At 32.7% G+C, this 24,889-nt stretch overlaps 2 protein-coding genes across 10 annotated transcripts in view; one reads left to right on the top strand and one right to left on the bottom strand.

The window, feature by feature from the left end:
• LOC110110833 (sister chromatid cohesion 1 protein 4) overlaps positions 1–325 on the bottom strand; it is a 33,005-nt gene extending 32,680 nt beyond the window's left edge. For 2 of the 3 annotated variants that reach the window (XM_020842468.2, XM_020842471.2), the window contains exon 1: positions 19–324. The gene's annotated coding sequence lies outside the window, so the exon portion shown is untranslated. Of the gene's footprint in view, positions 1–18 lie in introns of all 3 variants that reach the window. The other variant, XM_020842469.2, reaches the window with a different exon arrangement.
• Positions 326–6,860: 6,535 nt separating this feature from the next.
• LOC110110834 (mitotic spindle checkpoint protein MAD1) overlaps positions 6,861–24,889 on the top strand; it is a 95,964-nt gene continuing 77,935 nt past the window's right edge. For 4 of the 7 annotated variants that reach the window (XM_028698092.1, XM_028698095.1, XM_028698093.1 and 1 more), the window contains exons 1-7: positions 6,861–7,151; positions 9,072–9,137; positions 10,761–10,860; positions 11,347–11,507; positions 21,658–21,855; positions 21,924–22,016; positions 22,258–22,380. In XM_028698092.1, coding sequence (XP_028553925.1) covers positions 7,011–7,151; positions 9,072–9,137; positions 10,761–10,860; positions 11,347–11,507; positions 21,658–21,855; positions 21,924–22,016; positions 22,258–22,380 — 882 coding nt within the window. In that variant the 5' untranslated portion in view covers positions 6,861–7,010. The remainder of the gene's footprint in view (positions 7,152–9,071; positions 9,138–10,760; positions 10,861–11,346; positions 11,508–21,657; positions 21,856–21,923; positions 22,017–22,257; positions 22,381–24,889) is intronic. The other 3 variants (XM_028698089.1, XM_028698091.1, XM_028698090.1) reach the window with 3 other exon arrangements.

Below are 24,889 nucleotides of genomic sequence, written 5' to 3'. Positions count from 1 at the left end.
CCAGAGGTAAAACCCTACCTCAGTCAAAAACTTCAAAGATATTGAGACGCCTTCAGAAAGACCGCCGCCTAAATTTCAGATCCGACACTGAAAGCATTCCACGGAAAGCATTCACCTGAGCTCCGACACTGATCTCCTTCACAGCTCACGCCGAAAACCAGCGATTACAATTCGAGTGCTGAGTAAAACTTCGAAAGATCTGTACGGATCCGATGTGTGCCGATTCCAGCTGGAAGAGCAGGAGAGAAGGGCACGATTTTTCCGAAAACGATAAAGTTTACTGCCCTCAACTTTCTTAGGAATTTAAGTCATCTCTCTCAGAACTAAATAAAATGAATTTCTTATATTTAAAGTTTGAAGTCCGATAAGTTGCAGAGCGGGTCGCGATTTCTCGTTTTCAGTTTCTCTTATCAGGCAGGCCATGGTCGGCTACTGCCTCTGGGCATCACAGCCGCCACGTCTGCAGAGGTATGCTGAATGTAGCGGGCGCTAGATTTTTCGCGATATTTTCATCATCTCACGATATATACGTGAGAGAGTGTTTTGGTCAATTGACTGACTAAACATTAGACTAGAGCGCTGAGAAGCTTGTTTTCTTCTGCTGGATCAGCGTTTACACGATAGATGCCTTGTAGTTTTTGCTCTCTGTCCAAAAGAAAATAATAATAATAATTGTGGGACATGATAAAATTAATTTATATATATCTTATTTTGCTTAATAAATTATTTTTAATATAATTTAATATAAAATATAGATACAACTAAATAATTAAATTATTATACATGTTTAAGTATGATGATTAAAAATAAGACAAATTTTGAGGTGTGCCAGTGGCAGCGATGACATCATCACTTGTCATAGGGCAGACATAATGAGGGATGAGTGGAAGAATTGATATGGGTAGACGCAGCGGCGATGCAGGCAAATGCGACCCATGTAGATGCAAATAACATAGGTTAATCTAGGTCATTCTGAAGTTTCTGAGTCAACAAACCCAACCTAATTTTTTTAATGGCTCAGTTTTGTTGAACTCGAACCTGACATATTTCTTAAACGGGTTGACCCTAATCCAAAATATTCGAACGTAGTTTGAATTAGATTTTTTGGTCGTGTCAAATACCAACACCCCTAGTCAAACTGCACCATTCAAGCATCTTAACACTCAACTTCTTGAACACTATGATAGAGTAGTTGATAAAAGATAGAGCAACACCAAATTAGTCAAATGATGCACCATTTTAGCCATTGGGTGAGCTGAATCAGTCCATCACTGTAATGGAACAAGCCAAATATCACCAAGGGGCTAGATCATTTTATAACTCCTCGACGCCACCATGTCAAGTGTTGCAGTGCTTGAGTCTATTTTTTTATAAGTATAAATAGTTTTTCTATTCATTTGAGTGAGAGTTTTGTCATAATTCCATCAAGTTCAGTCCAAACTATAGTGCCCCCTTAGAGTAAAGTCTAAGGGAGGCCATGGAAGAGAATGATACTATATTTAGGAATTTTAGTCTATCTCTTTGTAAGAAATCAGATATTATAAGAGGAAAGGAGTGTGGTGAGTGCATTTGTACTATTCGGGTGACATCTAAAATAACATTTACTCATGTATTTTCTCTTTTATACAAGCAATGAAATATAATTTATTTTCTTCACATTCCATGTTTGGCTAATTATATAGTTTTGGGCTTTGAATGATAAATAAATATTTTTAGAATCTTTAAATCTTAATTTAATGCAAATAATGGTCATGTGTGTAGTTAAAAACTAGTGTAATATATTGCTTTAAGAGATAAATATTGGAATCTATAGGAGCATTGAAATGAAATATTTACATGCCTAGATATAGAATGTTTAACCTTGTAAGTTCTATAGAGATACGATTACTGTAAGAATATCATAAACCTCCCTTTACATCCCTACAAGCTTGATAGAGATATAGTGTTCTGATCCACATCAACAAAAGAGAGTCTCATTAAGAAAACTTTGGTAATTTGCATTTATTAATCCAAAATATATTGTTATTTGGTACTTTATCTTTTCTTTTGCAATCCTCTATAGTGACAGAATTCAACCCTTTTTTTCAGTAGGATAAACATTATTATTGTATTAGGCAATACTAATTTACTTGCATATCAACATAATACTTTCTAGTGGGATCCACACTCTCTTAATTCACTTTATTACTTGATAGACAAATGTGCACACATATCAAACAAAAACTTAAGCATATTTAAACCCATAGCATAAAATTGTTCACACATTGAATTTAAACCCAAGCTCACATTATATGACCACTACATCGTACATATATAATGATCATTATTTTGAGAAATCTTTCCATCTAATCATGGTTAATTAAATTAGGAAAACTTAAAATTTAAAAATTGAATTAATCATACTATATGAACCTTTTTGTACTATACAAACACTTATTAAAATTAACTAATTTAATCACAATAATTAAGGAATAAAATCTAATCTAATCATCATTAACGATCATATAGTCTAATTCCCCAAAGAACTCGTTGGATTAACCTTGGTTTGTCTTGAATGATTGATGATTCGATATAACTAATTATATTAGACAACTGTACACCGTTCTGGATGATCTTTACAAAATTAAACTAATAGTATAAATTATATGTAAATCATATTGAACGATCAAAGTACTTAATATTAAAATAAGGTTTTTAAGAGCCCACTTGATAAACTCATGATATGTCTTGAGGTATGAATGAGCTTTAGTAGTCATGTTACAATTCAGAATCCCGAACTTAAGATTTTAATGATAATAAATATTATTTGATTACTATTTTATTTCTTCTAGTACTATTATTGCATATATTTTGTATGAACATTAAACATTTCAGGTACATCGTACACAGTGTAATAAAGGATCAACTCAAGACTAGGTAGAATATGATTGATGTTTTTAGAAGAGTATATATTTAATTTATTTATTTTTATATTTCTTGAGTTAAATGCCATGTAAAAGTTTATGCCATCTAAGCAACTGTGTATACAAACACCAGGGAGAAAAAATAATTTTTTTAATTTTTATGAAGTTCGTACTATAAGATATGTATCACACTGTATGATCTAGATAAAATATGGATTAATTAGGATATTTAATTAAGATAATTTAAATTTAAACTAATTATATTGTATGATCCAAATCGTATAGGATGATCCATAGAAATAAAAAACTCTACCGCCAATCATAAATTAGTTAATATTTTGAAATAAAAAATAGAACTAATTGTAATATATAATTATGATTGTATTGTACAATTTAGTTAAATTTTACCTAATTTAATCTTATAATTAAGCAATTAATTTTGGATTAATTGAGATTTCCTACTGTATTGTAAGATGTCCTAATTCATATAATATAATCTTATTTCCTCCCGGGATGATATTTAACTGCCAACCATCGTTTGGGATAAAAAAATTATTCAATTGAACTAATCATATTGTCTGACCCTTGATATTGTCCGACTCTTGATATTGTCTTGGACGATCAGTTCAAATATTTAAACTAATCATACAAACCCTTGTTCATTGTATAATACTAACAAGATGTATTGAACAAATCATACAATATGATCCCATATTATACTGTACGATAAAAAATGACTAACATAAAAATTATATTTTTTGGATACCTTATGTTTAAACTTTCTCAAGAGACTCTAGAAGAGTCATTTGGCTGTTGAGAGAATTCTATGAGAGAGTTATGTGAGAGCTTTGTCTTCTTGAGAGATTTTGGACTTTTGAGGGGGGGAGGGGAATGTATGTATGAGGGATAAGTAGTGTGAGGGGATTTCATGTGGTTGCTCCAAACAAGCTTCTACCTAAGTTCCTCCTTGTCTTCATTGATCTTAAGGGAAATCCTGAGGGGAAAAATTTTCAAAGCTAAGTATTATGGGTTTTTTGTCTCACGAGGAGGGTAAAAAGGATTCCAGGTTCTCTCCCTCATCAAGAGGGTAAAAAAAAAGGTTCTCAACTGCACAGTGGAAGGCTGGAAGTGATATTACAGGGCTTCTCTACCTTGTTGTGGGGGCGAAAGGAGAGTCACTAAAGATTTAGTGCAATACCAGAAGACGAGAGCTCCAGGGAGTAGACGTAGGTCAAAGTTGACCGAACCACTATAATTTTTTTGATACGGTTGTTTCTTTTCTTTAACATTTTTATTTTTCATATTTTAATTTTTGTAGTATTATATTCTTGTAAATCCGTGATAACCGTATTATGATTATTTTGGATGGATTTATATGAGCAAGGAAAAAAAATGAAAGTAAAAAAAGAAATAAAAATATTTTTCTATTCATTTTTATAAAATAAAAAATATAAATTTTATTTGGTTTATTAATATTTGCTTCTACTTGTATTTTTGTTAAACATCGTTCGTAAAAAGAAAAATATATTTAAAAAGAAAATTTTAAATAACCAATTAACGCCCCTCTCCCTCTTGATGTGCCTAGGGTAGTTCAACAAGGTTTAACAACATATTTTAAACTTTTAATTATTATTATAATGGGTATTTGAATTAGTGATTTAAAAATCCTTGAGAAAAAAGATCCATGTCATAATTTAGAAATAGAAATATTGTGGAGGCTTATTCAATAACATGTCCACCATTGTTTGATAACATTCTCTTTGATTTTTGGAAAATTTACATGTCTACGTTTCTACAATCTATTGAATATCACATATGGCATATGATTCAAAGTAGGGTATACACCTCAGTCTAATATTACTAATGGCATCAAGGAGCATTTTTTTTTTAATGAATGGAGTTTTAAGGATAGAGACTATGCACAACTTAATGCGAAAAATTTAAGCTATTTATTTGTGCAGTTAAATCAGAAGACTACATGAGAGTCTCTACATGTATGACTGGCAAGAAAATCTTGTATAAACTATTCATTACGTAAGAAGGTACAATTGAGATCAAGTAATCTCAATTAAACTTACTATTACATGATTACGAACTATTTTGTATGAAGCCAAATGAGACTATCTATGACATTTATACAATATTTACTAAAATAGTGACATCCATGGATGCCTTAGGTAGAGAACTATCAAATTATGAAAATGTTAACAAAATACTTAATTGTTTGCCATATAATTTTAATGCAAATGTCACTGCTATCTCTGAATTGAAAGGCTTAAATATTTACTAAATTGATAATTTACTTGGCTCTCTTATTGCCTGAGAGCAAAATGTAAGTGAAAGATTATAGGTTGTAGGAGTGAAAAAGAAGGAGAAGTTCGTGGCACTGAAGGCCGATGACTCAAACAACGACAACTCACAATTTATATGACCTAATAATAAATATATGAACTTATAAACATCTGACCTCATTGCGATTGAGTAGCTGGATGTAACAATGTCCACGAAAATCATAGAAAAAAATGAAAGGAATTCAAACGTATCATTGGAAGTAGTTCACGAGTTTTGCCGGGTCATGAGCATGGCTAGGTCGCGAGTACAACATAATGAAGGTGACATGCCGTGTGATGGTGCGAGCAGCTCTCTCGTCGGTTTTGTTTTGTGACAGTCAAACTCTAGTTACAAGCTCGTGAGTATTGGCAGCGACTTTTGCACCTTAGTGCAATGGTGAAGGAGGAGACGAGATCCAATGAAGTCACAACCTCTTCTTTCTCGCATGCATTCGTTGAAATTCATTCTCACGAGGGTTTGAATGAATTTACTTTACGTGCAAAATAATGTGAATTGTGAGTTTATAATACTTTATTATTTTACTTTAGTTTTATATCAATCAAACACCTAAAATTTTAAAACCCTTGTATTTAGTTTACTTCATTACACCCTAAATATTTCCAACCAAACATCCCATAAATCCATAATTTAAGGAAAAAAAGATGAAATATGAAAATTAAAATTCTGTATCTTTCTAAATTTTTACTATTTATTGACAATTTTACAGGATTTACTTCCTATTTAAATTTAGCATTAATTATGCTACAAAGCATTCCCTAAGGTTCTGTTTGGATGTAATACTTATGCTGAATTTAAGTAAGATAGCAACTTTAAATTCTACATAATCTTAAATCTCGTTTCTCCTCCAATTTATCTCAATTCTTATTAAATCTAGGAGTTCGGTGGATTTACAGGATTAGGTCTGTCAAGGGTTGGAAAAATGTACGACAATGTCCTATTCTTTTATTTGCTTGAGCTCAATGGATAGCTAGTCGAATGCTAAGCAATAATGAAAAGTATAACCTACAAGAATATAACATTTAACAAGAGTATTGCTGAAACTCTATTTTTCATGTAAAGTCAAAGTAACAAATGAAGAAATGACACACAAAAGAGTTAAACCCTAAACATACTTAAGCCCCTATAAAAAGCATAGACAAAAAATAAAAAAATATATACATAGAAGACAACTAATGATTGAAAAATATTGCCTATTTTCTAAAATAAAATTTTTTTGTTTCATTAGTTTAATATCCAAGTAATAAATAATTAATTATGTTACTAATATAATTAGAAATTTTAAATTAAAATTTATAATAATCAATCATATAAATAGATGCAAATAAATTAGTCTTAATAATTAATATTAACAAATAATTTGATAATATTTAATTTTTATTTGAAAGTTATGGATGTAAATCTTGAATTAAATAGCTAAATATTTCATTAAAATTTAATCAAATTTAATTTCCATATTATTAAATAATTTTTAAAATTTAATTCTCTCAAAATTTGATAAATTCAAATTCACATGATTTAATAAATCTTACTCCGTTTGGATCAGCTTTTGAATGCTATTTTTTTACTGCTTTCAACGTATTTTTTACTTAAAAATTGCTTAGACAGACGAATTCCTAACTGCAGTCGAACAGCCCCTGAGAAACTTTTATCGTCCTCAAATCATTTCAGGCCTAAGTGAAAAGGTTGGAGGGGAAGTTGGGGAGAGTGAGAATCATCTAGAGGGCGAGGAGAAAACCCTGGAGGTACCATTCGAATATGATCCTGAGGACCCCGCAACAGCGCAAGAGAAGGGTCGAGTCAGTCTCCGAGCACGAGAGCCCCGTCTCCGATCGCCGGCTTGTACCTTATGTCGAACCATCCGACGAGATGGTCTGCACCTATCACTGCCGTCAGATGGTAATCCACCCTCATTCTCTCACGTCTTTTGAAAAATCGATGGTTACTTTATTCTTATCTTGTTTTAGGGTTTGATTTTAGGATTTGAATACTTCTATTTCCAGGAATTTCGCCTGGTACAAAAATTCTCACATTGGGGTCTAATTTAGCTGTAGTTCTTTGACCATCTATGGATAACGAACCTTTCTAAGAACTGGGGAAAACATGACATTTCTTCTAACTTACTAATTTATTTCCTTCTTCTACATGGACTAAAATCACAACACTCCCTTTCTTTGACCATATATCAACTTGAATTGCTAGAATCAGGGATGAAAATGCATTGCTATATCAATGGAAATAGATCTCTTCACTCCTAGCCAACAATCAGGGCGGAGCCAGAATCTTTTTTATGTGGGGGCACAAATTATTGAATTTAAAAAATACAAATTTTCATGTGATGGAGCCAAGATTACTTTAATGTGAGGACTCCAAATTATTGAAGTAATTGCACTAATCTGACAATATAATTTTCAAATATTAATAGAAAATAAATATTATTTAATCTAAATCTTAAAATAATTCAAAAATTATATTAACAAGCAACTTTTAATACAAAATTAAAAAGCTAAAAACTCCTCATGTTTTCTAAGCACTGTTAGAAAAAGTGCTAAAAATTAAATAAAGAACAACTACTGGAAAACATTCACCATTTACAAGATTTAAAAAAACTACCGTAAGAGCTTTCATAAAATAATCAAAGTGAAGAATTCCTAGCCAACGAAAGCCTCAGTAGGTCACAAATAAGCAAGAACATATAGGAAAAAATAAAATCATTAAGCATAAATTGTTTTAACTTCAGAGAAAGGCATTCTCACCTCAGAAATTTGCCTTTGGGAAGAAGATGAACAAGCTAAACTCCTCATCATCGGCACTGGAGCCAAAGGCAAAAGCTTGAGTCGGTCTCGAAGTAGATGCTGCAATGAATGAGGAAATTTAAACCTAGGGTTCTCAACGGAGAAGAAAGAGTGGAGAGAGCATGAGATACAATAAAAAAAAGTCAAGAACCTGAGGGAATTTCTGGCTTGCGGCAGTGCAGAGATGGCAAGCAAAGGAAAACAAGAAATCCCTAGAGGTAGAGGCGAACCGCTTAGCAAAACGAATTAATGAAAATAAATATAAATATTACATTAGCTTGTTTTTTTTCTTTTTTGCAGCCCCCATTCGACCATGCGAACTCCCATTCGACCACGCTTCGTAGTTCGCATGTCCTATTTGAGCCACTTGACGAGATATCTTTCTGAAATAAGCAAGGTTGCGGGGTATTCTTCATGACTGCCAGAAAAAATTGACAGCAGATAGGCGGAAGGAAGTGCAGGTTTGAGAATAGGAATGAAACACGGAACAACCGAAGGAAAAAAATAAATAAATTAGGCGGTAAGCATGAAGCGCGGTTTGATTCGGTAATTAAGGATTACCATAATTAGTTTTTTTTTTGGCAAATCAAAACTAACCTCAACTAGGCATTAGTGACCAGTCAGTGGGGGCCCGTGCCCCCAAGGCCCCCATACTAGATCTGCCCTTGCCAACAATAAACTTACCTTCTTCATACAATAAATATACGCACTTTAAGTTGATACTATACTATCTCTGGTAGGTAATTGGGAAACTAGCATATAATGTAGTAGGAGGTAAAAGAACAAACCAAAGAATGTCCTAGAGATGATTGAATGGATAACACTTAAGTCAAACAAAATTTTACCTGTATGTTTTGAAATAATAGCTATACATGTGACTATTGTGATTCCGAAAATTCGCATCCATTTCTTCTCAGAGAGTTGTGTTTTGGGCCAAATTTTTAGAGAGCAAATTGGATTATAGATAAGATACAACCAAGACATTTCTCTCTCATTTTGTGAGAAGTTTATGATCTGATTTCAGGTTTTTCGTAGGTGCAAGCCTTTATGGCTAATTACTTTATGTAACGAGGGAGAACTTTCGATCAAGGTTAGTCATTGTGCATTATATGCCTTGTTTATGATAGCAACAATTTGAATTCATGATTGAAAAATTTATTAACTTTAGCTTAAAGCGGTTAGTGAGAAGAACGATGTTGAATCTAATTAATATTCTATGATTTTGTTACCCCGAGTTGTCATGGACTCTGGTCTATTTAGTCAGTGAAGATGACCGACCGAACCTGACCAAATAATCTTTGTCGGTAGCTATGTATTAAGACATCTAAGAAAAGTTTATAGGTCTGGAATGAATGTTTGCCAAATTGGCAATATTTGGTCGATTTTAGTTAACATAGGACTTTGTGCTCGATCAATTGCATTCTATGATTAATCACTATGGGGTGTTTAAACTATTAGGGAATTTATGAGCTTTGGTCGTGGCTGTAATTTAATTATGCCATATTGCAATGAAACCACCTTATCTAAGAGCCATAGTCTTAATCTTTATTTAGTAGTGCCATTTGATGAAAAACTCACCTGATTATAAGGCACATCCCATCTCATTATTGGTGATAGATCTTTTGAGAGTGACCTTAGAAGTACACCTGATATCACATTGACCAATGGAAAATGGTGATCTAAGTAGGCGGACTCAAAATTACTTGGGAAAGTTTCCAAACGTAGAGGATTCTTTAATGGCTTGGATTTGCTTCTTTTGATCATAGCGATGCCATTTTTGAAGATCTGAGTTGAGGCTTGAGCTAAAGAGGGTTGTCTCCAGACTTGCTGATTTTTTACCATAAAATTAGTGTGACTATGTTGGTGGGCAATTTTGATTATAAAATACCATTCTAGGATATTTTTGTAAAAAGTCATGCATTTGTTGACATGGTTATTTTTTTTACTTTGTTTTAGAAAAGTGAATGGGCTATATGATTCTTTATAATGATTTGCATATCATTTCAATGATTTTGCTAATGTCCCACTCATGGTTATTTTTTGCATCACCAACTTTCAGGTGTTGTGTCCTTGTTTTCATGTTGTTATTTGGCTGTTTAGATGGATTCTGAAACTTCTTTAGGAGAGAGATTCTAAATAAGGTGCAGTCATGAAGCAAGCGCAGAAGGGCTGTTGGAATCCCTTGGATTGGATTTTTTCTGATTCAACATTATCATATAGTCAACAAATGCAAACCCTTTGACCCTTTTTTTTCCATTAGTGGTTCTAGCGCAGTGCCTTTGCACTTTCATTATATCTGCTCCATTTGTCTGTTTTTTTTGATAAAGATATGAAGAGCGGCAAGTCGTCTTCTACAACAAAATGCCTTGTGCTGCTTTCTTTAGTTAACCAAATGACCAATTACATGTTGTCTTTCCTGGGGAGCGCAATGTTTTTCCTGGGAAAAAATAGGGGAAAAGCTGGTGTTTCTTCTTGCATATTGTCATCTCACGTATCCTTAACTAATCAAGTGTTCCGGTGACATATATACAATCTTTCCTAAAAGACTCAATACTCTTGTAACAAAATATAACAGCTTCATATTATCTGTATTCATCTGCAAAGTTTAATTTATGTTGGCTAAGATGTCCTAGGTTGCTCTTGGATGAATATTGATTGTATTTTATCCAAAAGTCTTCTTTTTTTATTCCAAGTGTATTCTCTAAATTTACAGGTCAAGTCAGAGTTTTTTGCAGCTTTGAACACAGCAGAAAAGCAAATTCTTGACTTCAAATCTAGACTAGATACTTTGAACAATGATCTATGCAATAGTGGTGCGTTTCCTCTGGTTTGTTTATAAATATTATTTATTTTGGGCTAATATATTGGTACGATGATGTATTCATATATTAAAGTTAGCCGTACTAAATATTGTGAGCAGTTTTTTTTTTAAGGTTACACTTAACTTATTATACTTTGTACGGTTGATGCATCTTGGATAATGATGATAACATCTGTTACTGTGTCGAGTTCTGTGGCAGTGCTTTTGAAATTTTCAAGGATTTTTTAGTGCATTCTTATATTAGCCAAAATTCTCTTTCTACTTGCATTGTTTCTACACCGGTATGACCGATGTATCTTGGCATCATAAGAGCATTATGAATTCTATGGTAGTAATGTTGTGTAAAGTTTGAAGGCTCTTCGCTGATGTCTTATTTAACTCAAATTTGTCTTATTTGCATACAAGTTTTTTTATACACTTGTGTGCTACATCTTCTTGAGTATGAAGTTAGCCATCTGAGTTCCAGCTGCTTCTGCAGAGGAGGAGCGTCAAAAGTATCGGGATCATTTCTATTCGGTCGAACAGGAGCTTCAGGCCTCAAAAGGCCGAGAACATGCCCTGAAGGAACAACTGCTGAAGGAAATTACCGATTATCAAGAAAGATATCATACCCAGCTGAAACGATGCAGCGAGCTTGAGGTACTGTATTCATCGTCATGCTTAATACTCCCTTGCTGGGCCATCTTTATCTCTGTATCTTCAGTATTCTTTCTCTTGATTGCAACCTTTCTATTAATTTACAAGGAGATAGTGATTCTGGTCACTTTATGTTTTATAAATACTTAAATACTTTTGGCTTGCTTTTTAAGTTATTATTAAAAAATTGCTTACTCTGTTCTTCCATATGACATGCATCATTCTATCATAAGCTTTGAATAAGCATAATTGTATGTAACTGGCGTTATGAATGAGTCTCTTTGACTTGATGATTTATAAAGGATATATAATTGATTGGTGAATGGAATGCTTTTTATTTTATATATTAATGATATAATATTGATCTATTTCTCATTGGAGATGTTCCTGATTTCATCTTTGAATATAAAATTTTTTTGAGAGCATCGCTGAGCACAATAGAAATGAGAATATTTAGATCAATGTGTGAAAAAACTAGGAATGATAGATTGGCAAATAACTATTAAGAGGGATGGTTGGTGAGTTGCATTTATTGAAGATAGAATCATGTAAAATGGGCTAATTTGGTTTGAATATGCACTATAAAGTGTAGAAAATGTACCTGTAAATTTGGTGAATGAAATTAGCGAGCAAGGATTATGATGAACGAGGTGTAAATCAAAGTTAAAATGTATAGAAGTTGTGCTGAGAAAATTGCATAAAGTAGCTTTAACACCACAAGATAATTGAAAAATGAATTGGGGTTGATGATTTATAAAACTAACTTCAAATAGTTGGTACAAGTCTAATGCTGATTTGTGATCACACTATTAACATATTAATCATCAAGACGCTTGAGCTAATGGCTGAAAGCCCTCAATAGGATTAAATTGGAGTTTGTGATAAAATTTGTCGGTGAAATGTATTTGAGAGGCATAGCTGCAAGGAATGTGATTTGTAATGTAATGAGTATAATATTGGCAATTTGAGCCAAGGAAGCACATTAATGTAAATATATAGCTTTAACTATAAGAACATCCTGATTACATAAAAAAGCTAATTCCATCATCACACTTCATCCAAGATAACATCAAAGCTAATGAAAAATTAGCCCATTTTTTAAAATAAGTACTCCAATATTAATGAAAAATTATGCATACCTTTAACATCAATTGTAAGAGTAAAAGCTTAAAATAGTCCACCGACTATTGATAAATTCTCAATTTAGTCCTATAGTTTTGTATTGCATCAATTTAGTCCATTAACTATTAGAAATTGGTTTCAAGTTAAATGTTGATGCAGCGTTGTTGAATTATAATGAAGCAAGTATAGCAGGTGTTTTAAGGGACCATAAAGGAAGATTTTTGCTAGCATATGGAAGGAAGCTTTTGCATTGGGATATATCATTTTTTGAGCTAACGACAGTTTTCAATTTTAAAGATGTAATTAAAGATTGGATGGTAGACAAGCAAAGGTAGTATCATTAAAGTAGATAACACCAATGTGATCAATTTATTGAAGAAATCGGTGCTCAAGAATAACTTGAAGAATGTAGCTAGTAGTATGGATTTCTCTTTTCTTGAAGTTTTTAATAATGTAAATTTCCATTTTGGTTCTAGAGAGGGCAATAGTGTAACGGATGCTTGTGCCCACTATGCCATTTATTGTGATTTTTTTTGGATACTTTTCTTCCGGGCGACCTTCCATCAAGTATTGTTAACTTGATCATGAAGGATTATGACAGACTAGCTATCACATAGGTTTGTTTTCTTCTTGTAGCTTTTTCTTTTATTGTTTTTAATGCAATTTGCATTTCTTCAAAAAAAAAAAACTATTAGAAATTGATTAAATTTAGTTCCAAAGGCTAAAATAAGTGTTAAAGTTAACTCCAAAAATAAATATAAGAGTATTTTAGGTAATACAAGTGTATCTGATATTATGTTGCTTATATTGTTCTATTTTATCATTTAATTAATTATAATACATATTTAATCTACTAAATAATAAGGAATAATTAGTGGAAAAATATATTTTTTAAAGCACAATCTAAATTGAAGATCATACAACAAACAACAACAATAACAACAACATCAAGCCTTTATTCCACTACGTGGGGTCGGCTACATGAATCCTTTTTCTCCATTGTGTCCTATTAAAGGTCAAATTCTCGTTTAAATCTAATAAAGAAAGGTACGCCGCAACCTATGCTCCATAACTTGCTCCCATAGTTTTAAAGTATGACACATTAACTTAATTCCTCTATAATTCGCACAATCTTGTGCATCACCTTTATTCTTAAAAATATGAATTAACATACTCATCTGACACTTTTTAGTCTTCAAAATAGTATTAAAAATTTTAGTAAGCCAAGAAATTCCTTCAAGACATATGAAAATTTTTTGAAATTGGAATTGCAGTATGTATAGGGTTGGGAGGGGAATAATCTTGTTGGGTGCAAGACAGTATAAATCACACAATCATTAATTTTAATGTGTTTTTGACACAAGATTTGGATGCAAAATATGTTTCCTTCATAACAAAGATTTTCTGTTGAGTGTTGTATTTAACATTCTTGAAATAGCAACTAGATTATAGATGTATTTAAAAAATATAACATGTTATAGTCAAACATTCATTAAAAATCTAAATAATCTCAAATAAATTGAAGAAGCAGAACAAACTCTACGTTAAAATTTGAAGGAAAATTGAAGTAGGATTGTGATTAGATGATTGAAACTTTAAAGTTATTTACAAAAATAATATCATTCACCATAAAACTCAAAAAAATCATTTTAAAAAAGAAGTCCATTAATGATATCTTTTAAAATGTGTAAACACAAACTAATACAAAAAAAATTTATTGCCTATGTTATCCTACAAGCATCATCTATCCGATCTTCTTCTTTTTGTATATAGACATATTAACAAGCATCATATTGAGTTAGTGATTATAAAAATTGTAAATCAAAGAGAAGGTGTATACTCTCTTAATTCAAAATTAGGAGAGTGTACACCTTCTCTTTGAACATCAAATGTTCAAAGAGTGTCTATAGATTTGCAACTTCTAACTTGTATTTTCCTCTCCCACTTTTCTACAAACCAAAATTGTAGAAAAATTCCTCTCTTTTCATAACTCATAAGTTGTATGAAAATCTCTCTTTCACCCAATCCAAATTAGGTGAATGAGCACCTCTTTTCTAGAACACCTAAAAGTTTAAGGAGATCTTTCATTGTTTGCAACTCCTAAGTTGCACTTCCTCTCTATCATCCCTCCAACCCAAGTTTGAGGAATGAACCTCCCCTCTTTGAACATCAAATGTTCAAATCGTTTCCTCCATTTAGCAACCTCTAAGTTACATTCTATTCATCATCTCCTACAAGTCAAGATTGTAGGAAAGCCACCAAATCCTCCTCCATTTGCATGGCTCCGAATATGGCAAATGAATGATTTCTTTGAATATCAATTATTCAAAGGATGCTCATGAATTTGCAACTCACAACTTGCATTTTTTCTCCTTTCATCTCTCCAACCCAAGTTGGATGGAAGATTTCTCCTTTTTGAACAATCAAAAGTTCAAAGGCTCTTCTCCAATATGCAACATCTAAATTGCATGTTGTTTCTCATATTTACCTAATCAAATTAGGAAGATAATCACCTCTAATTGAAGAGAAAATTCAATGATTCATTCTTAGTTTGCATACCTCCAAGTTTGCACACTTTTTCCCTTCTTCTATAACTCAAAGGTTATAGGAGATTCTTGTATTTACTTAACCCACGTTAAGTAAATCAAACCTACATCAAATCCATTTATTTTTTAAACCAAAATCAACAAATAGTTTCATCCTGAATCATTTATTTATTGAGACAAAACCAACAAATATTTCGATATTCCATTTCATTCTTTCAATCCAAGTTGGATAAATGAACTTCTTTCTTTGGATACCCAAAGGTCCAAAAAATCTCTCATGATGTGTAAGCAAACTAATATATCTTGTTCTCATGTTTGTTTTATCCAAATTCAATAAACAAGCTTCCATCATTGAACACCGAATTCAATGATAAACTCTTTGACTTTAACATCGAAGTTGCAAATCTTCGTCACCTATTCAACCAAAATCAATTAGTGACCTATCTTTTATTTGCTTAATCCAAACTAAGTGAGTGTCTCATTCTCTTTGAATACATACATTTAAGGAGACATCCTCTTGATTTGTAGCCTCAAAGTTATAAATCTTTCCTCACTTCCATGGGCTCCAAAAGCTCTAGAAGATTTCTAGCCTTAGCACAAAAGCTATAGGTTTCATTTCTTTCTCCTGTGACTTTCAAGCTGTAGGAGATCTCTTTCTCTTTAGCTCCAAAAGCTAAGGAGAATCCTCCAATATTTAGCCCAAAAGCTATGTTGGATCCCTACATCCTCCCTTCTTTAGTTCTAAAAGCTAAAAATGATCTTCCAACACTTAGCCCAAAAGCTATATGTTGGACATCTTCTTTCTCTTCCTTTTGGCCCTAAGCTAAAGGGAACTCCTTCATACCTTGGCCTCAAAGTCTAAGGTCTATTTTCTTCTCCTCAAATCTCAAAGTTGTAGGAGATTTTTCTCCTCATAGCTCCAAAAGCTAAAGGTAATGTCTCATTTCCTTAGCCTCAAAACTATAGGTTTTATCTCATTTCATCTAGCCTCTAAGTTGTAGGAAAATTTTCTCAACCTTGCTCCAAAAGCTAAGAAAAATCCTCCAACATCTATCCCAAAAGCTACATGTTGGATATCTCCCTTTTAGACCCAACCCCTAAGTAGCATTTCATTTAACATAACAAATAGTCTCTCCTTATGACAACTAAAACATAACCTTTAGATATCTTTTAGGAGTTTTCTATCTTTTGAAGTTCACTTTACCAAATTCGGTGAGTTTCACAAAGTCATAAGTCTAACTCTTAGCTATGTTTGTCTTAACCAATCAGGTAAACACTTCTCTCTAATCCAAACACTACACAACATTTTAAAATCACATAAGTTCCTTTGATACAACGGTTAATTATTCCACCCCAAAAGATGGAATGGTTGCATCATTATATCTTAGGACTCATAAGTGGTAGACTTTCCTCAAAGCAAACAATGGTTGTTTTATGAGTTTTTCATAATCATCATAAATATGAAACACCTAAAAGCCAAACAAAATTTTTAAGTCACAAACAACTTAAAAGAGAAATCACTATTGGATTAAATTTAAATACCTCCAATCCTCAATAAAATAAAATACCTTTCATAATGTGACATGCCTCATAAGCTTCACATACTTAGGTGTACAACCTCGTAGGCATGTTAGGATTATAATTTTTCTTTTTTCTGCACATGTGTTTGATATTTTGGTGTGGTGCCTTTTTGATTGTCTGTATTATTGGCACTTGCCCTTAAGTGGCTATATATATATATATTCTTGCATATTACTATGTCCAAAAGGGGGTGAAATAAATAATAAATAAAATGCTTGCTAACATATTCTTGCATATTACTATGTCCAATAGGGTAGAAGCCGGGACATCACTTACAGTGCTAGACAATTCTTGATGATTTCTCATGCTTTATACATAAACTGCTTCTAATCCCTACCCTATTTTGTATGTTTTGAGTCTTTTATATTTTTAACATGTATTTGATAAATTTAGGAGTTGTATGTTAAACTTGTGGGGTTCAGTCAAAGGAAAGGTGGATCAAGAGGATGCACAAGTTAAATGTGAAGCCCAAGGTCTACCTGAAAGCCATAACTTAAAGACTCCCACACAAGTAAAGTCTGTAATAAGATTTGACTGGTTGTATAATGATAGACAATTTAGCTGCCAAACTTAATTTTAATAATTTGGACTACATTCCTTTTTGTTGATTATGCATATATGAAAGCATGTGTTGATTGTTTACTTGATTGCGTAATAAAAAACATATTTTTTCCTAGGTTTCTTCTTTGCTTTTGCTTGGGGGTGACCTGGACATATTGATGCAGTAGGCTCTAAGGATAAAATTTAGTTTTCTACTCATTAAAATGTTAAACAACATAAAATCAACCTTAGGCTCTATATTTTTTGTAAAATATAAGAAAAATTGCATGTCTCTTTTCAAGGAGCTAAGTTTTCCAAAATTAATATGATCATGCCTAACCCAGTAATTCTCTTGTAGAAAAGCCCTCACTTAAGAATTAGATAATAAAAAAATTTGCATTTGTGAGTCAGCATTTTGTATACCCATATAGTTAGGTATCTTGGCCTCAAAGCTAAGCTGTTAGCCCTATCCTTTAAATAAAAATTACCTCCCTATTCTTCATATGCATTGAGACTGGATATCATGGTTTTAAAAATGACTATGTGGGTTAGTTGGTAGCCCTTTTCAAGCAAGACAATAAATCCACAGGTCGGGCTGGCTATACCTCATGTGAGGTATAATTTAGAAATCCTTTGCACTCCATTATACTTAGGTTCGAAGCACTATCCCTCAGAAGTCCTCACCTTAGTTCTAAGGTCCGAGGCAGTGGTTGATTTCAATCACCTCATAAATCCTTACATTCTGGACATTTTCTTCAATATTTGTTGTTGGAATATAAGCCCCAACATTCTAAATGAAAATGATTAACTTAAATAAAATTTAATTCTAAAATGTAAAGCCTAATAAAGGATAGTTTTGAATACCTCTGAGTTTCCCCTCAGAATCAAGTACTCATACTCTTCCTCCCTTTTAGCTCTTATTCTAAGAATTCCAATCAAAGTTGATCCCTCTCTTGTTTGAAATTTCTAAATGTAAAAAATCTTGTTCATGAATTTTAAAATGAAAGCTTTAGCCAATATTTTGATGATTTTCAAAAGAAAGAATACCATTAGTTTAATTAATTTTTTTAGTACCAAATATTGAGATGTAATTAACCACAAGGTCTTGCTCTTATGAGACATCCGTACCCCTGAATAAAAACCACATTCAACTAAATATTGAATGAGAGAAAATATCTGTTAAATTAAAATTATAAATTTTGTTATTGAGCCTATAAAGAAATGATATTTTTGACCTTCGGGGCTATATTATTTTTCAATTCCGTGCTCAATCACAAATTATGCAATCTATTGAGGATGACAAAATTTATCCAACAACAAGTTGTAGACTTAGACCTCATCATGTGAACATGACACTTTCTAAGGTTTAAAAAATATTAATTGATGAACTGAAAGATATACGAATGATTATATATTATGACGTACGAATTACTCATTGAATATATTTGACATGATTGATGATATTGGTAGTATGTGACATGTGGTGATAATATTGGCATTATGAGACATACTGGAAAGTTTGGTTCATATGAGCATAGTTCTTACATTTGACCTTATTTTACCTGTTAAATAATTCCATATTGCATATTTCATTTTTTAATGATTACATGCAATTCTTACTTTCACTTATTGATACACAAGTAAGTATTATGTTTTATATACTTGAATACGATATTAGAATTGTATATTTTTTTGAGCCTCATAGCTCATCATATTTTTATTCTAGCTGTTGTTACAAAAAAGGCCAGGGATATAGTGTAAGCTGATTAGACTCGGGTTAAATTTTAAAAACTATGGTTTTATGATAGTATGAGATGAGTCCTGAGTAGAGGTATGTGAGTTGTTGTCATGGAAAATATTTTTAGATGGTTAATTTCTCTGTAATTATATACGTATGAAGTGCATGAAGAAAATTGAATGTTTCCATTTTAAGTGGCATGAAGATAGTTGAAATGATTTGGTTATGAATGTTTAGGAATTATATGATTTTCTCTATTGCACCCTGCGTTGTTTGGAAGGGGTGATGTGGGATGTGACAGCTTGGAACCAAATTATAGTTTAGTTTTGCTGCTTATCTACAAACGTAAGCGGTCAATCGAAGCATGGGAAACCTTCTAAGATGTTTTATTGACAAAAATATTTGCCAATGGCACTTGATCTTATCCCAAGAAGAATTTGCTTATAATCGATCCCACAATCAGACCACAGGCCATGCCCTTTCACTGATGTATTTGATCCCACCCATCTCTCTTAAAGAATGTCACCCCGAAGCTAAACTCCACATTCAAGAAATTTAGAAGCTTCATCAACAAGTATAGGATCAAATAAAAAGACAAAATGCAAAATATCAAGCACAAGCAAACAGATCAAGGAAACATCTCATTTCAAAGTAGGTAGCTTGGTATGGATCAAACTTTGAATGGAACGATTTTCTACAAGAGCTCATGGAAAACTCAAGGCAAAGGCTGATGGGCTATTTCGTATTGTCAAAGCTATCAACTATAATTCCTACCAATTGGTGTTACTGGGTGACTATCAAATATCCGCCACTTCCAACATAGCTGATTTGACTCATTATGAAGATTCATCGGCTTTGGATTATGCCGAAGCCTCTCCTAGACATGGAGAATGATATTGGATGGACCTAGTTGGCCTGATTCAACCAACAGGTCTCCTCTCCTCTTATTATTATTATTTATTTTAAATTATTGTTTTCGTTAATAAGTTCCCTCCAAAGGGTGGGGGTAGACTTGCTCTATAAATAAAGTGACATCTTTCTTCTTATATTCAATTTTTGGAGATTAAATAATGTTATCTTTATTTTCTTAAGTTCTTTCCTGTATCATGGCCACAGCCTGGCGGTGTTTCTCTTCTTCCCCAACCTTTTTCTGTTTTCTCCCTTCCTCTGCAATCAAGAACTTGCCGACTGCTGCTGTCTGCCCAATCCAACCCCTCAGAAGTGCTGTTTGCCACCTTTCCGAGCGGCAGACTTGCTGTCCCTTGTCTTCCAGGTGCCAGAGGCTGCGGTTTGCCTCTTACCCTAGCCAATCTGGATAGTCCAACTGTTGTCTAGCTTCCTGGCAGTGGTTCTCTGAACCTGCTGTGAAGGCTGTCCAAAGGCTGTTGACGCATTCCTAGCTGCAGTGGATCTCCGAACCTGCTATCATTCCTCCATCTTTTCCCTTCACTGCAAGATTTTGGTATCAAAGAAGGTTAAAAAATGATTGAATTGGAGAGAATTAAGGAAGAGATAGTGCTCTGTCCAATTTCAATTTGTTGAACCATTGGCTCATGACGTTAATAGCAGCAGAGACCTGCATGTTGGAGGTAGAACATATTATCAGGCTCTCTCCTCTCTCTTTTCCTCTTGATTTCATGCCTGTATGTAATTTACTCGGGAATTTTCTTAGTCCCATACTCGTCTCTTTTGGTCTTTTAATCGAGCATGAAGCTGGGGGATGCTTAGTTGATGTGCTTGGGTTGGCCTTAAAACCAATTATATATATTTTAACCTACTGTTACTAGCGTGAATGTGCTACGGGATTCCAAATGAATAAAACTAAGTTTAGAATCTTTTAGGACTTGATTTCTTAAGCACAAATTGCAAGTTTTCCTGGACTTGAGCTTTGTAATTGTCAAGACTGGTGAGTTCTAGGAGTATTAGTAATGGAAATTATCTCACAAGTATGTACTAAATGAGTATGCAAACATGTTTAAAGGTGCTCATTAAGGAGCATAATTAATTGTATGGCTCTTAATAATTTAGCATACAAATTAACTTATATTCATTTCATACAAGAATAAAGGCTATGAACATTTACGTAGCGATTTGGTTGAACCATTCTTGATTCTAATAATGAAAGAGCACGTAATTGTGTCCTGAATGAGCAGCTTCGTGGAGTTTGTTCTGCACCAGGGCTTCTAACAAGAAAGTATACTCGGGCCTCCCATTGAATCACAAAGACTGTTTAAGAAAATCTTAATTCTACTTCTTACTAATGAAATTAGTAGTTTGTGAACCTTAATAAGCAAACAAATAGATGTACGCTCTTTTTTTTAATTGATGACATTTGTTTAACTGAACTATATGTCTATACCACTTTGATTAGCTACAATCCAAAGGGAGTTCAACCAAGCAAACACAAACTTTGCTTGTTCTTTCACTTATTGGTAAGGCATCAAGCTTACTTTACTAGTGTTTATGTGAACTTTTCAATATCTGGATTAGCTCTTCTTGTAATGGCCTTCTTCATTGTTGCATTTCCCAAGTTCGGTTCACTATATCCCACAAGGCATTGCTATTGTTATGATTTTCCGTTTTGGTCTCTTACATGTGGTTAAAGTGGTTCTGTCCCTGACCACAGGTACAGCTGAAAAAAGAAGTTGAAGTTCGTAGAAATGCTGAATTGTTGGCTGAGACAGCAGAAGAAAAAGCGGCAACTGTTGAAAAGGAACTTCTTCTGGTTGCTGAGAAAAATGAAAGGGAGAAAAACCGTCTACATTTGTCTTTCTTGCATTTGCAAGATGAATCAAAGCTGTCTCTGTCAAGGGTGAATGCTGAGGTTAGTCAGGGGAAACTCTTTTGAATTATTTTATATTTTGGATCTATTCAATTTCTTGATTATTTCAGCTTGAAAGAATGAGAATCCGAGCTGATAGCTTTGAGCAAGAAGCAGAACTACTGAAAAAGAGCTTAGTGGATTTAAAAGAACAACTGAATGAGGTGAAAAACTTTGATGACTTTACCATAATGCTATTATATATTTTGTAGTATTTTCTAATTTTACACTTGCAATAACCACCATTTCCACAACCCGTAGTTTTGCTTTTAGTTTCATTTCCTTCTGCGATTTCAATTTTCTTTTAATTTGTTCGGGTAAGATTTGAGAATTCTTAATTTTGCATTTCCTTTTGTAATATTGTAGTATTTCCGGTGTTAAGTACTTAAACGCTACTGAAAACAGTGTCTCCATGAGAAGAGTCAATTAGAGTGCAAGTTATCAAGTTGTGATTCTCCATTGGTTAAAGCCGGCCCCTCAGAGTACCCCACTTTGGTGAAGCATCTAAAGGATGAACTTCGGAAGGCTGTGAGTGTTTCAACTGTCATTTGGCTTTAAAGAGAGCATATTATTTGTATTTATCTCAGATATGTTCAATACTGACCAGAATTATCGGAAAGTTATAGTTTATGTTTTTACTGATTATAATAACATGCTAATCATATGGATAATGAGCTTAAATTCTTTAAATCTTTCAATTGTTGTAATATACCTTTTAGCTTGAATTGTTCATGAAATTTGTTCTTTCCATTTCTTTGTTATACTGGTGTCAAGCATAGCTGTAGTTATAGTTCTAGATATAGGCAATATGACTAAAGGGCATGTCTGTTTTCTTTGACACGAAAAATAGGTAAAAATTTCTTATGTGTCGAACAGGGGCGGATCTCCCTTTAGCTCAAGGGGAGCAATTGCCCCCCCTAAAAAAATATATTTTTTATTATATGATTCTTTTAGTAATTTGGTCCGTTCCATCTATTTTTAGTCTTTATTACAAGGATTTTTAGGCATTTGCCCCCCATAAAAGTTTTAAAATACTACCGTCTTTAGGCAATTGCCTCCCAGCATAATTAAACACATTGTCTAAATGTGTTATTGTTAGGGAACGATGAACCAAATAAAAAAAGAAATAGTAAAGAGAATTCATCATTTTATTTATTAATTTGAATCTCAAAAATATCCTTACAACCAAAATTTGTTAGGGGGCGCTGCCCCCTTGGAGCCTTGACATATCTAGTAAGTGTAGGGCGATCAAGGATGTGAACAAATAAGCGTTGAGCTAAATTCAAGGCAACTCTAACATACATTTTGTAGAAATTGAATGATTAATCAATTACATCATTTTGATTTTTTTTGCAAACAAATCATCCATACTTCAACCTAAATTTTGTTTAAGAATAATTGTCATTATATAAAAGTTGATGTTTTTTTTAAAATGTATTATGTACTCAAGTACAAATAATCATTTCACTAAAATGACACACACACACACACACTATATATATATATATATATATATATGAACAAGAGAATTCTCTACACTTCTAGTGACAAAATTATAAGACAATTTTTCCTTTTGGTCTAATATCAAGTTTACTTATTATTTAGAGGCCTTAGTTACTTTTTGTAGCTAAAAGTTGTCTTTAGATTTCTTTTTCTCTATTTTTTTTTGTCATTATTGACCCAATTTTTTGTAGTGAAGAGTCGAGCCAAATTCGAAGCAACATCAACAGTTACTTATAAGTTTGCGCCCCTCCCCCCCCTTGCGCCGAAAATTAAGGCTTGTTCCGCCCCTGACGTCGAGAGAGCAACTTGTGACAAATATCTATGAATTGGCTTATGCAGACATAATTAACATGTAGATATAATTAACGTCAAGTCATTCGATTATACATGTGTACTTTAGATTGTCTATGTTTCATTTTCTTTGAAAAAATAAGTCAAGAGATGAGAATGATCAAGGAAAATACAATAAAGTAGAATATTCTCAATATCAAGGAAGTATTTCAATAGTAAATAAGGGGGTAAACTTCAAAATAGTCCCCCGATTATTTGTATATGATAAATTTAGTCCTAGAGTGTCATGTTGTTTCAGTTTAGTCCATTGATTATTCAACATTGGTCGAAAACTGATTCATTTGGGACTAAATTGAGATCAAAATGAAAAATCATCTCATGCTTTGAAGCGAACAATCCAGAAAAATATAATCAAAGACATATCATGAGATCATTCTGATATCATGATTTGAAGCAAAAGACATATAAAGAACTACATCTTTACTCATTTGTCATATTAGTATAAGCATATACATGCCTATATATATCGTCAATGGAAGAGAACAATCCAGGAAAATATAATAAAACAAAATATCATCAATAATAAAGAAATATTATAAGATTAAATAATGTAATTCCTATCTTAAATTAGCAAATATGATAATTTAGATATGTTAACACAACAATTTGCCATCATCCAATTGCCTCTTGATAACCTCATAATCACTGTTTTCATTATGAATTCATTTCATTATGGAATCTGATTAGCCATCAACCTCTTGCCTCTTGATAACCTCATAATCACTATTTTCATTATGTGTTTATTTTATTATGGAATCTGATTAAGAGTTTTAGTTTCTGAAGTTTTGGTAGTTTTGGCCTTTAAGTCTGCCTTTAATCATTATTTTCTTATGCTTTCAGTCTTTGAAAAACAAAGGAATGTGGAAAAGTAAATCTTCTACTACATTTTAAAATGAAAAATCACGAAAGCATAGTATTAAATATTAACTGCTAAATCTTATAGAGCACTTGCAATTAACTTCTTTTCATGCCTGTTTAATTTGCCTCCAAGTCAAATCTTTATCAATGGATTGTTGCTTACCAGCATCCTTCATTTCCTCAATTAACCACTTGCAATTTTCATCAATAAAAACTATATTTTTTTTGGATCAAGAATATCTTCAAATTGAAATTTCTTTTTAAAGTTTGGTTATACTGATGAACACTAAATTATTTAAATGCTTTTGACCTAATCAATTTTTCT

This window comes from Dendrobium catenatum, unplaced genomic scaffold (genome assembly GCF_001605985.2).
Source record: "Dendrobium catenatum unplaced genomic scaffold, ASM160598v2 fragScaff_scaffold_1056, whole genome shotgun sequence".
NCBI lineage: Eukaryota > Viridiplantae > Streptophyta > Magnoliopsida > Asparagales > Orchidaceae > Dendrobium > Dendrobium catenatum.
Note: the sequence above shows the minus strand (reverse complement) of the source record. Positions and strands in the feature narration are given on the sequence as shown.